This window comes from Melospiza melodia, chromosome 3 (assembly GCF_035770615.1).
Source record: "Melospiza melodia melodia isolate bMelMel2 chromosome 3, bMelMel2.pri, whole genome shotgun sequence".
Classification (NCBI taxonomy): domain Eukaryota; kingdom Metazoa; phylum Chordata; class Aves; order Passeriformes; family Passerellidae; genus Melospiza; species Melospiza melodia.
Genome location: NC_086196.1, coordinates 118581140 through 118602185, shown reverse-complemented (window position 1 = coordinate 118602185; position 21046 = coordinate 118581140). Strand labels below are relative to the sequence as shown.

The 21046-nt window shown below is 35.0% G+C and overlaps 1 protein-coding gene across 3 annotated transcripts in view; it reads right to left on the bottom strand.

Moving 5' to 3' along the window:
* Positions 1 to 21046, bottom strand: part of PHIP (pleckstrin homology domain interacting protein) — a 108369-nt gene that overhangs the window by 6211 nt on the left and 81112 nt on the right. For all 3 annotated transcript variants that reach the window (XM_063152879.1, XM_063152881.1, XM_063152880.1), the window contains exons 25-39: positions 19658 to 19765; positions 19092 to 19216; positions 18810 to 18892; positions 15572 to 15683; positions 15293 to 15354; positions 13620 to 13775; positions 11565 to 11685; positions 9822 to 9947; positions 7752 to 7824; positions 7298 to 7348; positions 6842 to 6991; positions 5218 to 5370; positions 3018 to 3181; positions 2262 to 2542; positions 1787 to 1948 (exon numbers count right to left, since the gene is read on the bottom strand). In XM_063152879.1, coding sequence (XP_063008949.1) covers positions 1787 to 1948; positions 2262 to 2542; positions 3018 to 3181; positions 5218 to 5370; positions 6842 to 6991; positions 7298 to 7348; positions 7752 to 7824; positions 9822 to 9947; positions 11565 to 11685; positions 13620 to 13775; positions 15293 to 15354; positions 15572 to 15683; positions 18810 to 18892; positions 19092 to 19216; positions 19658 to 19765 — 1927 coding nt within the window. The remainder of the gene's footprint in view (positions 1 to 1786; positions 1949 to 2261; positions 2543 to 3017; positions 3182 to 5217; positions 5371 to 6841; positions 6992 to 7297; positions 7349 to 7751; positions 7825 to 9821; positions 9948 to 11564; positions 11686 to 13619; positions 13776 to 15292; positions 15355 to 15571; positions 15684 to 18809; positions 18893 to 19091; positions 19217 to 19657; positions 19766 to 21046) is intronic.

Sequence of the window (21046 nt, the reverse complement as noted above, 5' to 3'; positions counted from 1 at the left end):
TGGTACAGAAATGTACACGTCACAAAACAGATTTGCATTTACATTCATTTTCACACTGCCTTAATAAAACTCTTACTAAAATATCTGAATGGATTCACAGTGATTGCCAATCTGTCAAAATCTAAGAAACCCAAAGTTGAGCTCAGAGAGTTTCATTCTACAATGGAATGAGGATTAACTTCTAGTTGGATTTAGCACATGGTAGCTGCAAGGAAAAAAACCCCAAGAAACAAAAAAAAGCCAGGAAAAATGCGGGGGGGGGTGGGGGGGGGAAGAAGGGAAGAGCTGAAGGGTTTTTCTGAAATGATACAACACCAGTGGACAGAACTTCTATTTTGTATCTGCAACAGCAAAAGGTTGCTCAAGAAGCATTGGGAATGGTGCAAAGATCAGGAATGCTTCACAGTAAGTCATCTCTGGAAAAATAAAGATTTTCTTTCAACCTGAGGTACCATCTTTTGTATCAAATTTGTACAGATTTCTCACACTAACAGACAGCAGAATGTACTTGCTTGGAGACTTTTACAGGGTATGAGTTTTCATTACGTGAGGGGTAATCAATTTTCTCAGCGGGGCACGTCACTGGACCTCTTAGAAAGATGTTCTGACACTGCAGCCTTGCCTAAAATATGGCCAAGAACAGGCTCATAGCCAGCATGGTAGTTCCTGCAGCCCTTTCATGAAACACCTACACACAGCTTCTGCTGTGTTTGAATGTGCACTATCATGCACTAAAAGCACAGGCGTCCTCTGTCCTATGAGTGGATGTAAGGGGACAGGACCATGTCAGCAACATTCAGAAATCCCTGACATCCCATCCTGTAACAGCTGCATATTTAGCCATGCAATATGGGAACAGCTGGGGCCCTTGTGAGAAAGATTACAAGCAACGGACAGATGATTTCACTTATCAGATCAAAAGCTACTTTTTCAGAAGCATGGATAAGTAAGAAAGAAGTCCTTGGGGAGAGGACTACAAGGAGTAGGCAGATTAATTAGATGGGACTCAATTTGCAGACTACTGTGTCCCCATTTTCAGAGAAAAGATGTTTAGTGGATCTACCTACTTAAACCATCTTATGAACATGTCAAAGCTCCTTCTTAAACAGGAAAGCTTTCGGACTAGGAGATCCTATTTCGACCTCCACAGAAGCTTTGAATTTTAAGGTATTCTGACATCAAAAGACCAATCAAGCTCACTCAAGAGATTTCATGAACTAGGTCCAAGCAGGTCATTCAAATATACTAAACAGAAGCAGTAAACACAGCATAGGTTTTTTTGCTGTGCCAAAAAATGAAAGAATGAATTTACAGCTGGGGTCCTCTGATCCTTATGCTTGCTGCTGCACAGAATGTCATCACACGCAGTGTTACTGACCCAAATATAACCCACAGAAGTTTTATGTGATTAAATACACAGGATTTAAAGTGTGACCATGCAGAAGTCTGCTTTGGAATTTAGAAACTTTTAACATGACATTTGTAATAATTTAAATTAAGGTATTTGGAAAAGTAAATAATTCCAATTTAAATTGAGATCTTAACATTTCAAAATCATCTAAACAACAGTTATCACACCATGGAAGTGGTGTTAAGAGTGGTCAAAACCGTGCTAATTCATCAAGAAGGAAACTAATGGTGACTGAGTTGTTTTGTTAGATTTCCCTATTCTGCTAAATCATAATGTGTTCTAATTTCCCCAAATTACCACAACGTAAGTACAACGCTACAGTCACTACATCAATAACTCTGAGCGTGGGGAGGAAGTTCCAGAGAAATTTGGTACCTTGTGGATTAACAGTGGAAGATTTTACTTTGCGCTTGATTTGCTTCTCTTTCTCAGGATTTTCTTTTGTGGAGTTATTCCTAGTGTTATGACTGTAATCAGATGGGGAAGGGTTTGATAAAATATTCTGGTTCTTGGAATGTTTGGTTGAATTCTCCAGTACTAGAAGGACAAAAAGAAAAAAAAAATATCAACTTAAGTAGTTTTTACTACACTCAGTCCTGTTGGGCTAAAATGAAAGTCATGTTCTACTACAAAAAATTTGACTCTGAGGTCCAAAAGGGAGAAAGCTTCCTAGATAAAATGACATAGCCTAACTTGTTCAATTTTCCTCTGAAGAGCTTTAAAGGCCCATCAGTTTGAAAACAGAACCAGTCTTAATGGAGAGAAATATACTAGATTTCCAAAGAGCCAGTTTTATCTTTAAAAACATTCATGGCTTAATTAACAGAAAACCAAAAGCGCCCCAACTTGCCTGACTTTCCTGCCCCTGCAGTAGTATTAGGCTTTGTAATTAAAGGCTTTATAGTTAAAGGCTTTGCTCCTGAAGAGGTGGATGGTTGCTCTGTGACAGCCACGTCCGTTATGCCCCTGTTGCTCCGAGTGCGCACGAGGGAGGCGGCCTCGGCGGCTTTTCCGTTCATCTGAGGCGGAGCGTGTCGCGGTGCTGTCGACCGTGCAGGTGCAGAAGATGATGAAGTGGCAGAAGTTTCTGCCTTCAGCTGAGGTTTTATTAATCTCCTCTTCCTTTCGGGGCTGCAAAAGGAGTAACAATTTGTATCCTGGATGACCATCTCGTCATTTTACAGGAATAAATAAAATTAAATGCTAGTGTCTGAGATTGTGGGAGTAAAACAATCACCTCTGCATGAAGTATGTTAAAAATATGGCATTTACTGTGGAAATTCATGTAAGTTGTGAGCTTCTGGAAAGTGAATCTTTACGATAAATACTATAGTTATATGATAAAGCATGATGCCATCACTATCCTAACGATGCTGTTTTACTGTACACATTTAGCAGTTATTTGAATTTTAAGCACTTACACTAGGATAGCTCTAAGTAAAGTTTAAAACTCTTCCACATCATAGGGACTTGCATGTCAAAGCTACCATTCTGCAATATAGGGAATAGTAAAGGAAGTATTAAGAAAAAAACACACTAAGTTTTATTGTTTAGGTATGTCAAAATTTCACAGCATTTCATGAATACTGTAAAGGAATTCATGTACCTGGATGCAACACTACTGGAAACTGAGCTGCTTCTACTTCTTTTTTTCCTTCGTTTCTTTATTGTATTTCTTTTATGAAAGCGTAGGGCAGATTTATAATCTGATAAAATAGAACTTATATGTTCTTCAAAGAAAGCAGAGAGGCGCAAGCTCATGCTGTAGATCTGAAAAGGAAAAGCCAGTAAACAAGTTTGATACTTTCCAAAGTGTCCCTTTACTTATTTATCACTAAACAATAGCTAGAAAAGTAAAAAGTTATTTATATAGAAATGTTTTAGGGAAATTTATCATCTGCCTCAATAAATATATGCTAACCCATGTGTAGATTTGCTTTAACAATTTTCATGATTTTGAAAAGTGTATCACAACTGAAGATGACACAGAAAAGGAAGAATTGGAAAAACAAGTCTTTCAATTGCCTTTCTAGACTGTATCCCTTTCTAGTTTCAACAGAAATCACAAAGAGAGATCCTTAAGGTAATTTTGCTGTATCATACCTAGGGTCAAGAAATCTTATTTTCTGCTCTATTAGCTTGTATCCTTGTATCCTATATTTGAACACTCTATTCCTTTTATAGATGAATTGATACTACAAGTAAGTTGGCTGCAACAGGTACAATAAATGTATTGGAATTATGTAGGTGCAGGTTTTTTTTCTATCTCTAGACTTGAATGATTTACAGCAACTCCCAAATTCAGTTTAGATCACAAGTAATTATTTGAGCACAGCTGCTATTCTGGAAACAGAATTAGTGACCTGTACTTTGAGGAGACACAGCACCTTGAATGAAAGACAAAGACAATATTGAACCAGTGCCTACTTAATGCCACACCAAACCATCTGAGCACCAGACTCAACAGGTTTGACTGCAAATTCTGCATGTGTGACTGGTGATAGCATGCAAAGGAATGTGAGTCTGATGTGCTAAGCAAAAAACAAGCTGATGACTTTAGGTTTACTGATCAAGAAAGCATCAGTGACATCAGTTTATGGTTCAAATAAGCATCAGTGACATAAAGTAAGATGCTAAAAATATAAGTGCATGACATAGTATAAACATGACATTCAACTACATATTGCATGCACTGAAAGCACATAGGTTCTAGAGTATTAAAACTCTTGACATTAGAACCTTCCACTTCCAAGTAAAACAAAAAAGACAAATTTATTACTATATCTGTCTGTTTGGATGAAACATGAAAGAAATGAAAATGTCAAAAGAATCTGTAAAACCACACAAAGCTAAAGATAATGTCAGGTATGATGAGGTCAAGGAGAGAAAGAAAAACCACAAAAGAATCCAGACATGCCCCAGAAGCCCTGCCATTTGCTGCAACTGAACAGAGTAATTCTTTTATAGGTTATGGCAGCCTCAACAGAGAGTGGGCCTGTCTGCTACTGACTGGAGAGTAATCACTGATCCTGCTAGTTACCTACTAAGAAATTTGTGCCCAAGTCTTAAAACAATGAAGTCCTAATGATTAACTTGCTATTTAGAACAGCCAAACATAAAAGCTGTTAATAATTCTGGTCTTAAAACCTAACACACATTAGTAGAAGAAAAGCTACACCGAAGCCTTGAACCCATGTAAATATGCATCCATGGTTCAACTGCTATCAGACACTGCACCTACTACTAGCTTGACATCTCAGTACAAAGAGCTTTGTAAGCTGACACTTTGTGTAAACTGTCCTGTTTCCCAGAAGTCCTAAGAGCTTCATTACAATCCTAGTGCACAGTAGTGAACAGCAGAGAATTTCAACATCCTCATCTGTCTATACCTGCATATTTCAGTTTGGGGCAACCTTCAAAGTAGAGAGGCTCCCTGGGTATTTCTTCTGAAAATCTGGTTTCTTCCCCAAAATATTGGTTAAATTTCACTATTTTACTCATAATCCTGCTTCTATAGAACTTTTTTTCCATGTGCTTTTCCATTTAGACCCACTTTCTAATATTTACTTTTGAAACACACATGCAGAACATCAGAACTTTTGATATTTAAAAAGCACACATTCCTTTCTCTTCAAATACAAAGCTGTAATAGTTTCTCAGAAATATTCACATTTTACGATCAGAAATAATGAAACTTGTTTTTTAAAAGCAATCAAATTACACTGTCTCTCTGCTTTTTCAGTCCTGTATTTTTCAGAGATAAGTGTTCTTTCAAACAACAACAATGGAAAGCAATAAAATCTTACCCTTGATCTTTTACTTGGTGTATAGGCCTTGGAATTGCTGAAAATTAGTCTCACATCTTTACATAATTCCATTGGTGACTCATAGTTGCCAGCTTCCAGTGTTTCTCTAACAGTAGCAAAGTCCATAGGAGTGTCAATAATATCTCTATAATCCTGTTTGGAAATAGCAAAGCAATTTATTACAGTTTTTCTCCCAATCCTGAATATATAATTTTCATTAGGATGAGTTTGATAAACCCGTTTAAGTAAAATGTTCTCTTTAAATAGGTATGGAAGACTGCTGAAGATATTTTCCCCCTTTCCACTAATATACAACATAACTCCCTTGCAGACATACTCAGCAGGGTCAAGGTTAGAAGTTAACTGATAGATGATTTAATTCATTTTATAAACCTATTTACTGAAACGCAGAGCTCAGAATTTGGTGTCCTAAGGGTTGCATTACTGACACACTGACATGAAGATAACAGTGATATGAAAGTGTGACTACAAGCCTTCTGGGCAGCTTAGCAGCTCAAACTTAGGACCAAGACTAATACTGTTCTCACATATTAGCTTTAAAATGTGAAGTTTGAATACTTGAGCCTGATCAGAGGCTTATCACATCCTTTCTGAAACCTGAGCAGTTTCCTAAATGGAGGCCCAACAATTTATGAATGTAATGAAGTATCAAAAACTCCACAGGCTTAGGTAGGACCCAAGTCAAGCCAATGACAGAATTTTTTTTCCCAGACAATGGAAGAAACAGAGACATGTTCATACAAGGAAAAGCTTAAATAGCAAATTTAACTAAAAAGTTTTAGTTAATCCATCAGAGCAAACAGAAGCTACAGGAGTGCCTCTGCATGTTAAACAGGCTTGTGACACCAGGGACCAGTGTGTTTCATGCCTAAGCCTAGCAGAGTGCTCTCTATCAGCTCATTTGAGGATCTTAGATATATAGGGCTACTTGCAGTTGGCCACAGCATAAAGTTTAGGTTACATAAAAACTAATGGTACCCAGTAGCTGCAGAAGTGCCAAGATGGATCTACTAGTGATGTCTGAAAAAGAAGCATTTCTTTTCTCTAACTGAGACAGTTAATTTTGCCCAAGTTAATCACTCTGGAATAATATTTTACAGAATTTAAGATACAGTAGAAGGAAAGCAAGCAAAATATTTGCTTTATTACTTCAAGTTTTCATATTATCTTACTTTTAGTTTTTATACTCTGAAATGAAACGAATGATCCTTGACAACACATCACATGCAGCATTAAATATAAGCATTTCATATATATGACCATTTTTCAGTCAGGAAAGGAAAGACATCTTAATTGCAAAAGCTGTAATTTACTTTAAAAGCTGTAATCTACTTAATAACATAAGCATCCCTGAATATAAAATATTTTCCAACAAAAGTATCTGAGAGAGCAGAGAAGTATTATTTGTTTAGAAATTAGTTGAAAAAAACCAGTAAACATTATTAAATAAGTGACAATGAAGTGCTGAAAAGAATTCTGTCACTACAGCTGCCTGAAGTTTCAATTGAAAGAACTAAAGAAATGATCAAAGTTAAAAAAAATCGAACCAACCCACCACTTAACAACCGGATTATAACCAGTCATCTTGTTCTAAAATACTCACTGGATACTCAAGAAGATCCACTGGTTGTCGAAATGGTTCAGAGTCCTCACACTGAAAAATGAGATTCAGCAGCTCCTGGCATTGCTTCTTCCATGACTGAATGTCATATGACTGAGCCCTGTTACGCAGCCGCCGCTTTGGCTGATGGTCCTGAAATGACAATATTGCCTGGTGTACATTAAATAAACTAGCTGCTTTTACAAAATCTAATGGGACAGTTACCCCCACAGGATATAAATGAATTCACAACATGCAGCAGCAGAGACAGAAATACTTTTACATTGAACAGTTCAGTAGAACAACATATCACAAAGTTCAAAACTTTCAAAATGCTGACATTACACAATACTAGAAATAGTCAGTTTTACATTCCATTATTTACAAATACAATATAAACAAGGCAATTTCAGCAATGTAGCACTAAAAATATAAATTAAAAAATTTAAAAACATTTACCTTTCTTTTTCTAGTGGAAGTCCCCGGCACATTTGTGTCTTTCTCTTCTTCCTTTGAGCAAGATAATGAGTCGCATAAAAAGGTTAAAAAAATATAAGCATATATGAGTAGGTGAGTTCTTTTATATTCTAAACTTATAATTTGAGTCTTTGCAGTCCTACCTACAGTCCTACATCCTTCTGAGAAGCATTTCATATGGCAGTCAATTTTGAGAACCTCTCAGAAATCTAAGCAGCATCCTCCAGCAAACTATTAAAGCTCTCTGCACTCAAGGAAGAGAGGAGGCTGGATTCTCACCCAGTTTCCCAGCTGACAAGAAGAAATGTTGTACTGACAGAAAAGTACACTCCACTTCCCAGCAGTGAGTGAAAGCAGTACTTTGGTCAGTACAGGACAGACAGCAGTCTGGTTTCTCCAGTGTATCAATGCCAATGCCCAAGACACAACCACTTACCTCATCAGAGTCAGACAACACTTTCTTCTTCATTGCGTTGTATAATGGAATTATGTCATAGCAGCTCTGGTCTCTGTAAAAAGAAACAGAAGCTAACATTTATTTTCTATCACCTGTGGAAACAACTGTAATTTGCTTAGGAAAGGCAAAATATTTATGAAGCCATCTCCAAATAAATTGAGAATGTGTTTAGTGCTATATGAATACTAAGAGAATTGAAGTAATAAGTCAAGCTAACCATCTGCTCAAAAAGTTGTAAAATATAGATCACTTAACAGTGTGAATGTTTTAAAATTAAAAATCATAATCCTTTACCATGCATTTGCCAGCATCAGAAAAATCTAATCCTGTACTATATAAAAGGTTTGAGGCTTGCAGTTTTTTAAGAAGCATTACAGTAAATTTATCGTACAAAAGTGCAATTTAATAATTCAATTTAGCACTCACAATCTATGACATTTGAAATGCACATATGGAAGGACCAACACTGTTATTGTGTAAAACTGCATAATGAAATCAGCAAAACATGCTGATTCTCAATTCTTGATTAACATGTAAAGCTCCTTAGAAAGGAAAGCTCAAAGGTGTTCTATTATGTAGCAATACAAACCACTGGGAAGAAAAGTGGTTTGTAACACTTTTACCCCTTGTAACTGCAAACACTCAGCAACTCCACACAGAATCAGAATCCCTAATACAGGCTACTACCATTACCACTAGAACAGCTGTGTGTGAGAAAAGGTAAAAAAGATAAACTAACTGCAACATCCACCACCCATCTTCAGCTCTTTATGATACTTGGGTGATGTAAGAAACTAAGACATATATTCTCAGAGGCATCGAGATATTTCATTCTCATTAGAACCATGGGCTTTGCTTTCCACTGTCTAGGCCTTCTACCTTACAGTTACAACCATAAAGCCTGGGCTTTACATGAATTGCTAGTTCACTTAAATTAGTGTATTAATAGAATCAAGCTATAGCCCCGTATTAAATAAGAATATCCAAGAATATCCACTAATTTAACTAAGCCAATTAAAAACATACACTTTGAAAAACTCTGAGCTACATACACTTTGAAAAACCCTGAGCTGCTTAATTAATCAGAAAAAAAAACATGTAGGACAAAGATGTTAAAAAATAAAATTAGTAACAGAAAAGCCCTTTAGATATGCATCTGTTCCTAATGGTATATACTTCACTAAAACTTTTAATGTCTAAAGCAGTTAAGTGTTTTACATTCTCCAGCAAATATTAGAAATCACAGGCACTAGAGAAATTGAAGATTTATTTATGGACTCAAAGTCCTAGATTTCCAAATACTAAACAGAGTTCCAATGTTTTTTAAGAACACACAAAATAAAAAAGAACTATATTCAATTTAACACTGACAAATGAAATCACTAAAAATGTCACAATTTTTGTTAAACTAATGAAGTGTCTTGCTGTGTCTGCAAGGTGGAAACGGCAGTGCTCACTGTATACGAGCAAACCAAGGCTGTGGGCACAGTAACTTCTTACAAACTTCAGCTCTGTAGATGTGTCAACTGAATGAAAAATCTTAAATATTTGTCATTGAGTTTGTTTACAGATAATAATATAATGTTTGAAAGACAGCTACAACTTCAGTTGACTACAAAGCCTTTAATTTTTACTTTGCATACATATAAAACATCATTTTCAAACCTATTATAAATTGTAGTCTAGATTTCAGATTTATGCTAACATAGCCAGTATTCAACCTCAAAATTAGAACTCCTAACTTACCAATGAATATATCTGTATCTCCATGAAGATCTGTAAGTCCATGAAGTCAAACCCATTTTTATCATTTAGGAGAAAGTCTCTCAAAATAAAATGCCATGCCAATCTATGCCTTTCAATGTATTACAAAATTTGTTTTGCAAACTTATGAATTCTTTGTCAACATAAGCTCTATTCTTTTCTGCCCCAACAGCAGACAACAGGTTTATTTAAAGTGCAGAACTATCTTACTTTAAAATTCCGATCTAAAAAGGCTCTTGCCTTGATAAGAGATAGGAAAAACAACAGACCTACTAAGCAACTCACTTTATGAAGTGTAGCAGAAGATCTGTAACAAATTTGGCAGATTTGACAATAGGGCTTCCAGGTTCGTTAAATGTGCGAGTATTGTGTTCGATGTACCGCACTTCCCACATTAACGAAGAAAGGCGCCTGTATCAAAACAGTTACAGGAAAGAAAAGGAAAAAGAAATAAGGGCAACTTCTAGCAATAAATATGAACAGGGGAAAAGACCTTACAGCCCACTTCTCATTCACCATTGTTTTCCCTTACATCAGAAATGTGCACATCAGATATGCTGCCCTGAGTGACCAGCAGCAGGCAGCTTCCTCTGGCTTCCCATTCTTATGTTATATTCTGTGGTAATCTCTACAAATGGCTTTAAGAACATATATTCACTTCAGCTTTTATTTTTCCTTTATGATATATATAACCCATCCTACATAGCCTGTGAACTCAGTTAAGGATTAACAAAATAGTAATAAAAATGTTTTACAGTGTACCTTTTTCTGACAGACAACAATCAGATTTCCCCTGATTTAATAACCTGAATAGTCACATTATAAAATATTATGCACAAAAGCAGAATAACTGAAAAAATAGATCCAAATATAAAAAAAAGTTAAAATAAGAACATAGTAATGACTGATGGCATAGAAGTTACAGTTTTAAGGTAAACCTCATGAAAAACCACCAAAAATCAAAAGTGATCTAAACAATCCACTAAATATAAATATAAATTACTGCAAAGTGCAACAATATGGTTGCTTATTACCTAACTAGGCCTCAGCAATATTACAAACTAAAAAAGCCCATTTATTTAAGGTGTGTTGATTACCAAAAATAACTGCTTTCTCTTTTGACAATAGAAACAAAATCCAGCAAAAAATTCTCTCTATCTGACAGCAAAGCAGTGCATTATAGAAGAGAAAGTTGAATTACGTCATATGACACAATAAACACGGAATTCAATATTGCAATAGAATGATAAAAACCAGAGGTGCTATTTTGAAAATGAAAAAGCAAATTTAGTTTAGAATTCAATCTTCATTTAGCATGTAAAAAGCATTAAAACTTAATTTTGAAATTTGGCCCGAAACAAAATCTATCCATATTTATTCAAAATAAACTAAAGTGACACTGATTTTAAAAATAGAACAAAAACTCAAGGAAACTGAAGTAATTTAGAGAACTATATTCCTATATAGATATTTACTAAAAAAAAAAAAGAAACCCACAGCAATTGAAATCACAGTTTAAGAAAATATCAAAACAGTACCAAAAAGTATAAACATTTTTGTTGCTGTACAACAACTCAGAAGTTCAACACCAATAATTCAAGAAGTCAGATTCTGTGTAGCTGTTCAAGTGATATAAAAATATTTTTTAAAGCACATCAGGACAAAAAAACCACTTGAGATATTTCTAACATCTCTCTTATTAAATTTTGAAAGTACTTAAAAAATTATTAAGTGGAAACTTTATCCTTTGGACTAAAAGTTACTTTACTAACCCTGTAAATTTGAATCTCACATGGAACAAGTCATTTACATAATCAGGAATTTGAATGCCATGTCATTCTAAAATACATTTTGGAGGTGTTCAATCCTTTGTTGAGTTTTAGGAAACGGAAACCTAGATCAAGAATAGAAGATGAAAGGAAATAAAAGCACATACCCGTGCCCACCTCCTAGTTTGTATGACAAGACAGAAAGCTAACAAAAATAAAGCTGCTGGTAGATCACAGCAGAACTGAGAAATGGTCTCACCTGTAAAATCTGCTTTCCAGTCTTTGTTTAATGGTACTGAGGTCTGTGGGATATGCCACAACAGTGCAATACATTGGGTAAGCCTGAAGATCCACTGGTGCCACAAATGGAGAAGCAATATCTAGATGAAAAAAAAAAAACAAGCAAACCACAAACCCCTCAGCGTTATATACCACAAAGTTCTATAGCAGTTTTGAGATTCACCCCCCTGCAACATAAGCTATTTCTTCCTGTTTGAAATGCACAGCAGTTTCCCAAAAATAACAGTAACTAAATATTCCAAATGATTACTGATATCCTATTTAGAGTGCTTGCTGAGGTTCTGTTGTACATCCCATTGCTGCAGTGACTGGGTGCCCGTTATGTTATGCATGAAGCACCACACTCCCCAAAGGCATAGCAAAGTGCATATTTGAAATATATGCATTTGAAAAGTATAAAAATTATACACAGATGAAGGCATGCAATTCAGTATCATTATTTACAGCACAGGCTCATTTCATTTCACTTTATATTGCCACTCTCACATCTTTAAACAAAGCGATACATTAAATTCCTGCCATAAAAGCTACAGTGCTATTTCAGCCTCTGTAATATGTGGGTAAAATCCATGCTCAAAGGAAACAGAAACACTCATTCCTGTCCCTACCTAAAAGCAAGGAAGCCTTCCAAAATCTATCCAATATAGTGCTAGAGGACTGCTGAGCAATTTAATCTGTGCACCTAAACAACCTTGCTTTTTCCCTCCTGTACTTAAAATCATCATGAGGGCTTAGACACATCATTCTAACATCTTGTATCTCAAGGAAAAAATACTGCAATAAAAAACCATTAAATCATCTTTAAAAGTGTCAAAAGTCTTTAAAAACAGAAAATATGCTGCTGCTAAAAAGACTGCTCTTCTTCTTAAAGCTGTTTACTTACTCTTTTGAATGTCCTAGCAACTGCTACTTTGTACCAATATGCACCACACCTGCTGTAGCTGAATCCCAAACTGAGTGCTCTACCATACACCATAATGCAATATATAAAATGATTACTCTTAGATGGCACAGCAAAAACAACTCAAATTTCATTTCCTCAGAGTTTTAGGGTTTTTCAACAGAAATCTCTAATTTGTCCTACTACACTATACAGATAACCCTTTTGTTTAGGAAGCAAAGGGAGGCTTCTTATGCAGTATATCATCAAAGAAACCATATGGAATATACAGGTAATCAGAATTATTTCAAGAGTTGAGAGGTTTTTGGCTTTTTTTGAAACATAAATCTTACTTTGCATTAAGTGCTTCAAAAATCAGTTAAATAAAGTATCTGTGACTTTTATATTTAATGCATGACCACTATTAGCCCAAAACCTACACTGCTGATTGAACATCTTTTGATCCCCATAAAGACATACAGAAGACATAATTCAGCCTGTATTTACTGATGGATCTCCATCCAGACCATCCATCTGTGATCAGGTAAATTTTGCAGCAACGTGTTAAACATTTTAACAATTACTTTTTCAGAAGCTGCCTATAAAGAAAAATTGTTCCACAACTAAATAGCAAGTAGCTTTCCTAAGGTAAATCAATTACTTTGCCCTCAACATTTTATGTAATTAAAGGAATGTGGGGAAGAAATCAGGAATTAGCAAAGGGAAAATCCGCACATTATCCATTCATTATCTAAGTAAATCTATGCTTTTTTCCTCCTCCCCCATATGTCCATAATGTAGTTAATATTCACTTAATCATAAAGGTTTTAATTTTAACCCCAACAGGAGATTCTGGTAGCTAAAGTTAAAAAATCAAGTAACTTGCTTTTAACATATAAAACCCAAACCCCTAGCATATGTAAAATTCTCTACCAAAAAACAATGGTTACCTTGGGAAACAAAAAAAAAATGTAGGTTTCATAAGTACTCACTATTAAAAAAAACTTCAAAAATGTTCAATGAGAAAGTTTTGTTGTGTTTTTTATCACATTCATTTTGGTAATTTCAGAAGTGTTCATGATCATAGTCTGAAAAACATCAACTACAAACATACACATAGTATTCAGAATTTACCTAGAGTCATAAGCTGGTTTATCCCTGCAATAATTCTGTCACACTCCTCATCTCGGGCCCTGGAACCCCACTCTCCATCCAAAGGTTTGTAGAGCAGTGTTCTGCGTTCATCGTCAGTTAAAGGAACACTGGTTCCCAGTTCTTCTGGAAATACAGCTGGAATGAAATACGAAAATTAAATCAAACATCAATGTTTGTATCTTGTGTAATACATATACTTGTAAATCAAAGATATCGTGAAATCATTTTTATAAATACATAGCCCTTGATTTGCTCAAAGACATTTTGGATGTATCCAGTATCCTTTCTGTATATTATGCTGTGTTATATTTAAATCCTTACAATGCAGTTTGGTGTAGAGATCCTCCCTGAAGATTCATCCTCTTCCAAATACTAATTGTAAAATTTATTTTAGAACCAAGTCAGACACACATTTATCACAGTTATAACTTGTGTTTTGGTGTTATTCTGTGTTTAAAAGCTAGTACTTTGGTAATAAGTTCTTTTGGTAAGGAATGGTGGATGATTTCCAGATAGTTTAAGATAACTTTGACATTGCTGCTAAAACATTCTCCAGGTAGTAGTTCTACATTGCCACAGTTTTGAGGTCAAATGCTAAAATGACTGCTCCTGAGTATGCAAATTAATAGTCTCATCACCTTAGCATCCTTGAGGACCTACCAGTTTTGACAATTTATACTGTAACAGCAGATTTTTAAAGTATGATGTTAAGCAGTCCTCTTAAAAATTTTTAACAAAAGTTGATTTTGTGAATATAGCAAAAAAATCAGATTCAGGTTTAGTTATCTTAATCAATATTATCTGAAAATTATTTTTCCTTTCTTAAAACAACAGGAATTGGCCTCGACTAAAAAGTAAACAAGGGCACTCTATTTTAATTATTTATTTTAATCATGTTATCACTCTAACACCTGTCTTTTACTTATGATAAAGAGGTGCCCATTAAAAGAAGGACTGAACCAAAATAAAAAGTTGAAATGAACACAATTACAATTAAAATAAATAAGAATTATTTATGCTTACTTTCGAGAGACAATATAATCAAATGTTTCATGGAAAACACAAGGAAAAATGCTGATTCTACTTTGCTTTTTAACAAGAGTACTATGAAGTCTTAGAAAAACCCAAGCAACCAACCAACAAGCTGTGAACATGTGAATAGTGCCCATGCTATGCTGTCCACCCTGCAACCTGTGTATCTGCTACATGTGCTGGGCCAGAGGGAGAGGAAAATGCTGCTATTACCAAACTCTCTCACAGGCACAGGTTGCATCTGCAATGCACTGAATGTCTGCAGAAATGCTGGCATATCTTAAAGCAGCAGTTTCCTCAAGCTGACCTTGGGCATAGGTTTATCTTCATAATTGTACAAAGAGTTAAGTTTAACTGCACATTATCTATAGCAATTTTTGTATTATTTCTATTTTCAACATCACTCAGTTTATCTAGCATGGCTGGCTTTTCCCATGTCTTTTATCTTGATTCCCTTTTAGTTTATTAATTGATTTAAAGATATTCTTTAAATGCAACTGCTTTGTGGGCCTTCTTCCCCCTCCCCCCAAAAAACAGGATTGTTTATGTAAAACCATATAACATATTTTTTCTTCTTAAAATACACTTGTAAAGCAAATTATATTAATAAGGTAACATACCATTACTTGGTATCAGCTCCATGTCCCAAGGGCTCATCTTCTCAGTATCACCATTGTCCCAGCTTAAAATAAAACACACTTAAATTATCCACTAATATTGCTTCAACAATGTAATTATTTAATGTTTGTAACAAAACTGCAATTTATACACTACAGAATATTATAATAAACTGGTACAGTGAAATGCATGACTGAATTTAATGAAAGTAAGTTTCTCAGTCAATACTTCAAATGAAGGAACTAATTAACATAAAAAAGATTGAAGATAAATTTGCTAACCAGACATTGTAGCACTGAAATAAGCTATCAGGATAATCAGGCTGAAGAGGTTCCTGGCTTTCAATTGTTCCAAACCACCAAGCATCATCTATCACTGACCTGAAACGATCACCTAGGTAAGAACAAAAAAAAATTTCATCAATATAAGGCATGTACCCTCCCAGAAAAGCAGGTGTAGATATATCTGGCTTGATCCTGAATACAGAAATCCTCTGAACATTTACAGCCTCAGCAGGCAAGCATGAGTAAAGGCTCAGTTAAAAACTAACAAAACTATTACATTCTTTTTGAAGATTGTTTTTTAACCAAAATGAAAGTTAATATGGCATTTTAGAAAAATAATGATTTGCAAATCTACCTACATATTCTTTACTTATGAATTTATTTCTCAATTTCATATAAAAGGTAAGACATTTCAATGCTATAAGACTCCTTTAAATCTCAAATCTACTTGCATTAAATGCTACATGCTACCTTAAAATAACTGAGCACTGTGACACTTCTGTATGGGGAATATTTTACAAGCTGCTGAGCTCATCCTCCTGCATTTCTGAAGTGCTTTTTCAGCAATGCAAATGTAACTCAAGAGGTTCATTCTCTTTACTATGCAGGCAATCTGACTGATAATAGAATAAAATTTATTAAAGCTTGCTCAAAAGGTTAGCAAAGTAATTTACTGTGACTTGCAACGGCTTCACTACCACAAAACATTCATGCAGCTGAGCAAAAAGGTCAGAAGCGTTATTAAGAAAAATTACACATGAGAATGCATGTATTACACACCATCATAAATGCTAACATTTTCTATAACACATGCCACAAAATTAAGAAACAATTTTAGTGTAGTATTCTGTTCAATATAAGAAAAAAATGTAATTTAAGCCTGAGATTCCAAGAACTACACATTTTTATGTGGGATTTGAATATATACACACTCTCAGCTGCTGCAGTATTTGTTCCATTTCAATACATCCACCCTCTGCCCAAATGCTTGCTGAAGTTGTCTGAAATAATAGGAAGTAAATCTATTCTCAAAAATGGTCTGCTTTCTTTACTGTATTAAAAAAAATTGAATTTAATGGATCACTAGTAATTCAGGACAATTATAAAGCTTCTATTAATAATCATAATTGTGCTGAATAGAACCAAGTAAACCAGAAATACGTGAAATGCAAGATCAAAAATTTAAATAAGGGCTGATGTTTTATTTTGAAAGAATAATTTATTTTCTGAAGAGCTATAAAATTACAGTTTTCCAATATAGCCTTCCCTAGAGATCAGTTTTACAAAGAAACATCCATAGGTACAACTAGGAGTGGCTTCACTGAGCTGAACATAAAGCAGATCACAACCACTTAAAGAGGCATATACTGGCAGCTGCTTCTAAGTTCTCAAGAGCCACAGCATTCCTACAGACAGAATGCTAAAGCAGAAAACAACATGAGTGAAAGAACCATCTCCCGAATCTCTGCTTTCCCCATGTTCTCTGTGCTACCCCATCTATGCAGGAAGCAGTCAAAAATCCTTTAGAAGAAGGTGGCTCTGGTGCAGTTTTCCAGAACTGAGTATCCCTGCATAATGCTCACTTGAGGATAACAAAAAATGTACGTGCAACTCACAGTGGCTGCTATGTAAGAGACAGGCAAGCACACCTGTCTAAGACATGCAGCATGAAGATGCAGGAGTACTACTGGGATAGCTTTTAGCCCAAGTATTAAACTCTTTAATACTTGGGCTAAACTGATAGAAGTTTAAATATATCTTACTATAGTTAAACTTGAAGGTTAACTACAGTAAGATAAAGATATGCAGTAAATAGAATCTGAATGCAAATAAGAACCTGTAATTTTAAATGTTATGTTCGTTCCTTCTAAAAGGATTCATACAATTATATAAATTTAATATTAAAATATATAATAGATACACAGATATTCTTCCCTGAAACAAACCCAAGACAACAACAAAAATTTACATTATTTGCATTAGAAGCTTGATAAAAGGTCCTGGTACTTCCAATACTTTCTGTGTAGCTTGGATTTATTACAGACTGGAAATTTCTTGAAATACAGCATAAGCTCAGGAAGCCTGGCTAGGCTGTTCACAAACAAGCTATGGCAATCATTCTGCTGCTGCTGCAATGATTTTGTGCCAAAACATGGCATGGCAGAGGAGGACAAGACCGCAGATCCATAGCCATAAGGAAAGAGCAAAGCTTAGTGACCTATTAGTGGATCTTCATCAACCTTGTCACTTATGAGAGCTTTAAACTGAAATGATCTTGGAGAGGAAATCAAGGTTTACATTTCTTACTGGATCACAAGTCTAGGGTCTTTACCAAATTCCCTGTAGGACTGAAGATGAGCTGTCTTTCAGACAAGATAGTGCAAACTATGACATGATATGGAACTTATTCCTATGGTATCATGTAATTTATACATGTAAAGTAGCCATCCTAAGGATACTACACAGGCATACAACCTAAGGATATCAAAGCACAGGAGATTAATTCATTCCACAGCTGAAAGATGATCTTTGTCATCATACAGAAAAGATGACTTGGAAATAGATCTGACTGGAGGACCTACCAGATATGGGCATTGTTCCAATATCCAGTACTCTGAAATAACTGGGCACAGCCAAAGTAAAAAGAATCCAAGTCATTCCCTCATCACTTGGCAGCGAATTATAACTATATACACTTCAGTGAAGCTAAACCATAGGGTTTAGAAAAGAATTCAAAAAGGATAAGAAGATGGAAAGAGCATTCTTTTTGTACAACCTAGACATCAATTTGCAATTTTTGAAAAAGTATTCCCATGTTTTCAGCAGAAATTTCAGAAATTGATAAAAAATAATCCTAGTAGCAATGCAGTTGTAGGAGGGCCTTCAATTAAAAAAAAAGAGATACAAACAATATATAGGCTACAAGAAGTTTTCAGCTAGCAACAAACACCACATTCCTAAAACCTACCCCTAACTATTCCCTCTGCAAATATACAACTGACATTTTCTTTGCACTTTCTTTTAATCACCTGCAATATTTAGCTTGCTTGCTGCCACTTTGGTCAAGGACTATGTAGAACTCTCCAGCTAACTATGGGCAGAGTTCACTCTCTGACTTCAGTATAGCATTAGGATTTCTTTACCATAGCCTACTATTAAGAAAGCTATCATGAAAATAGGTAGACACTTAGAAAAACAAACAAAACCACAGCACACAACTTTCCCCACAACTCACCTATATTCCATCGCCTATGCTTTGCATCATCAAATTGTTGCCTCAAAACTAGGAAATCTATGACATCTGGCATATCATGGTACCTAATTACAACAGAACACACAACTATTAAGCAATAAACCAGCAAAAGCATAAACCACAGAAAAAAATTAACACTTCAAAATCAACACTTGAAAAGCACAAGGCAATATTTATGTAATCATTCCACTTTCAACCTCAACACCCCCTGGCCATCCCCATCCAAGAAAACCCCCAATTTGCATACAGTATTGCTTTCCTTACTTCATGGTGAAGGCTCCTCCAGTCAGTTTACCCGTATCAGGGTCAAGAAAAGCTAGTTTAAGACAGCAGAGAGTAGGCAATCCCACTTCATACTTAATCCCAACTATTTTCATCAGCTCTTGCTCCTAGAATAAATAAAATACTATGTACCATCACTGAAGTTAATTGAAATAGCTTTCTGAAACATGAAAACATGGGTATATTGAATGTACTATATTTCTGCCAGATCATGTAAAAATCACGTCTTTCACAACGAGCTATCATTTCACAATGCAATATGCTTGAAAAATATTTTGCTATGAAGTATAAGCATCTTATCTGCTCAAGCTGATACAAGAAGTAAAGTTTAAGGTCTGATTTCATTTGACTATAAATCAAATTTTTCCCCTTATCTTACAATATTAAGAGCACTAGATTTACTTGTATCAGGGACTTACTTCCAGTTAGGTTTGTTTGTTTATTTGTGGTTTTTGTTGGGTTTTGGGTTTGTTTGTTTGTTTGTTTGGGGGGGTTGTTTGGGTTTTTTTAATATTAAGTTAGAAACAAAAAAGAAAAAGAAGTCATACCCGCAATTCCATTTTATGCCACGGTTGTTTCTTGGGATTAATATTATAAATTTTATTCTTCTTGGCCATTACAACATATGCTTCATGACCTTGTCGGAAATAGTAAACCTAAAAGTGAAATGTGACAGTTATCCTACAAAGACTCTGTGGAGCTGAAATGCTAAAAAGTCACTGTCGTACAATGTGTGTACTTTCTATTTCATCAACTTTTCAGTCTGTTTTCCTGCCAAAGTCAGGAGTTCTCAAAATTTAAGTGGAGGAAAATCAAAAAAGAATTATTATATAAAATTATAGAAACATTTACAAAAAAAAAAAAAAAAAAAAATTACAAAAAAAAAAGCACAAAACATTATTTAGAACATTATTTTCTGTATGGACAAAATACCCTAAATTACACATGAGTGAGGCCAACAAAATCACTAACAAAACCATCCATTTATCATTGCACCACAGAGCAATTAAATGACAGCAACAACTAATCTATCTGGTTAGACATCACTGTAGGATAGCCCAAAGTTAACTATCAAGTATCACTAAACTCACTATCTAGCCTATCTTTTTTGAACAAGAAATATATTCTAGAAAAAAAGGTCTGTTATTGTTCTGGTAAGATTTTGGTGTTTGCTTCCATATCACTCAAAAAGTAGTCTAACAAATGCCTGAACAAACAAAAATAGACATTTCCAATGCTTATTAATTTTTTTAATCCTTCTAGTAAATATTTCCATGGTTCAGACACATCCAGTCTAATCCAGTTCTGCTTTGATCTTGTTGTATATATCATACCACATGGATGAATGCTTTTATAATAAGCCATCACTGTAATGAGTTAGTAAGCTGAAACCCATTAACATGTATTCAAGGAATGCATTTGAAATGCGAAACAGAGGTTCCCCAAACTAATAAGAACAAAGATCTGATAAATGGCTGTATTCTTGGTGCAATTTATGCCAAATAAAAGATCCTCTTGAAGTGTCCCAACATGGGATTTCCATCTAATTGCACAAAGGAAAGATAGCTTTAATGTAAAGGTCCAGTACAACAAGAAAAAGCAGAGCAGAAATCACTCTAAGTTTTAAAATACACAAATAAACACACTGATATTTGTATTCCTACCTACTTGCCAAAGCACTTGTATCATAAAACATTGTAAAGAAGTCTTTGCCAGGTTTCTACATTAACGAGTACTGAACTCTTAGTGCCATGTGTCAATTTTTTTTTTTAAATTAAGAACTCAGCACCACATTTTTTTAAAAATCCCTGTTTTCAGAGTATTCAATGTGCATAATATCCTCATAGGGACAAAACATACAGCAGCAACAAAAGGCATGAAAGCAGTGAGAATCTCCTAGGCACTGTCAGAATCTGTCAGGAAAAGGAACAGAGGCT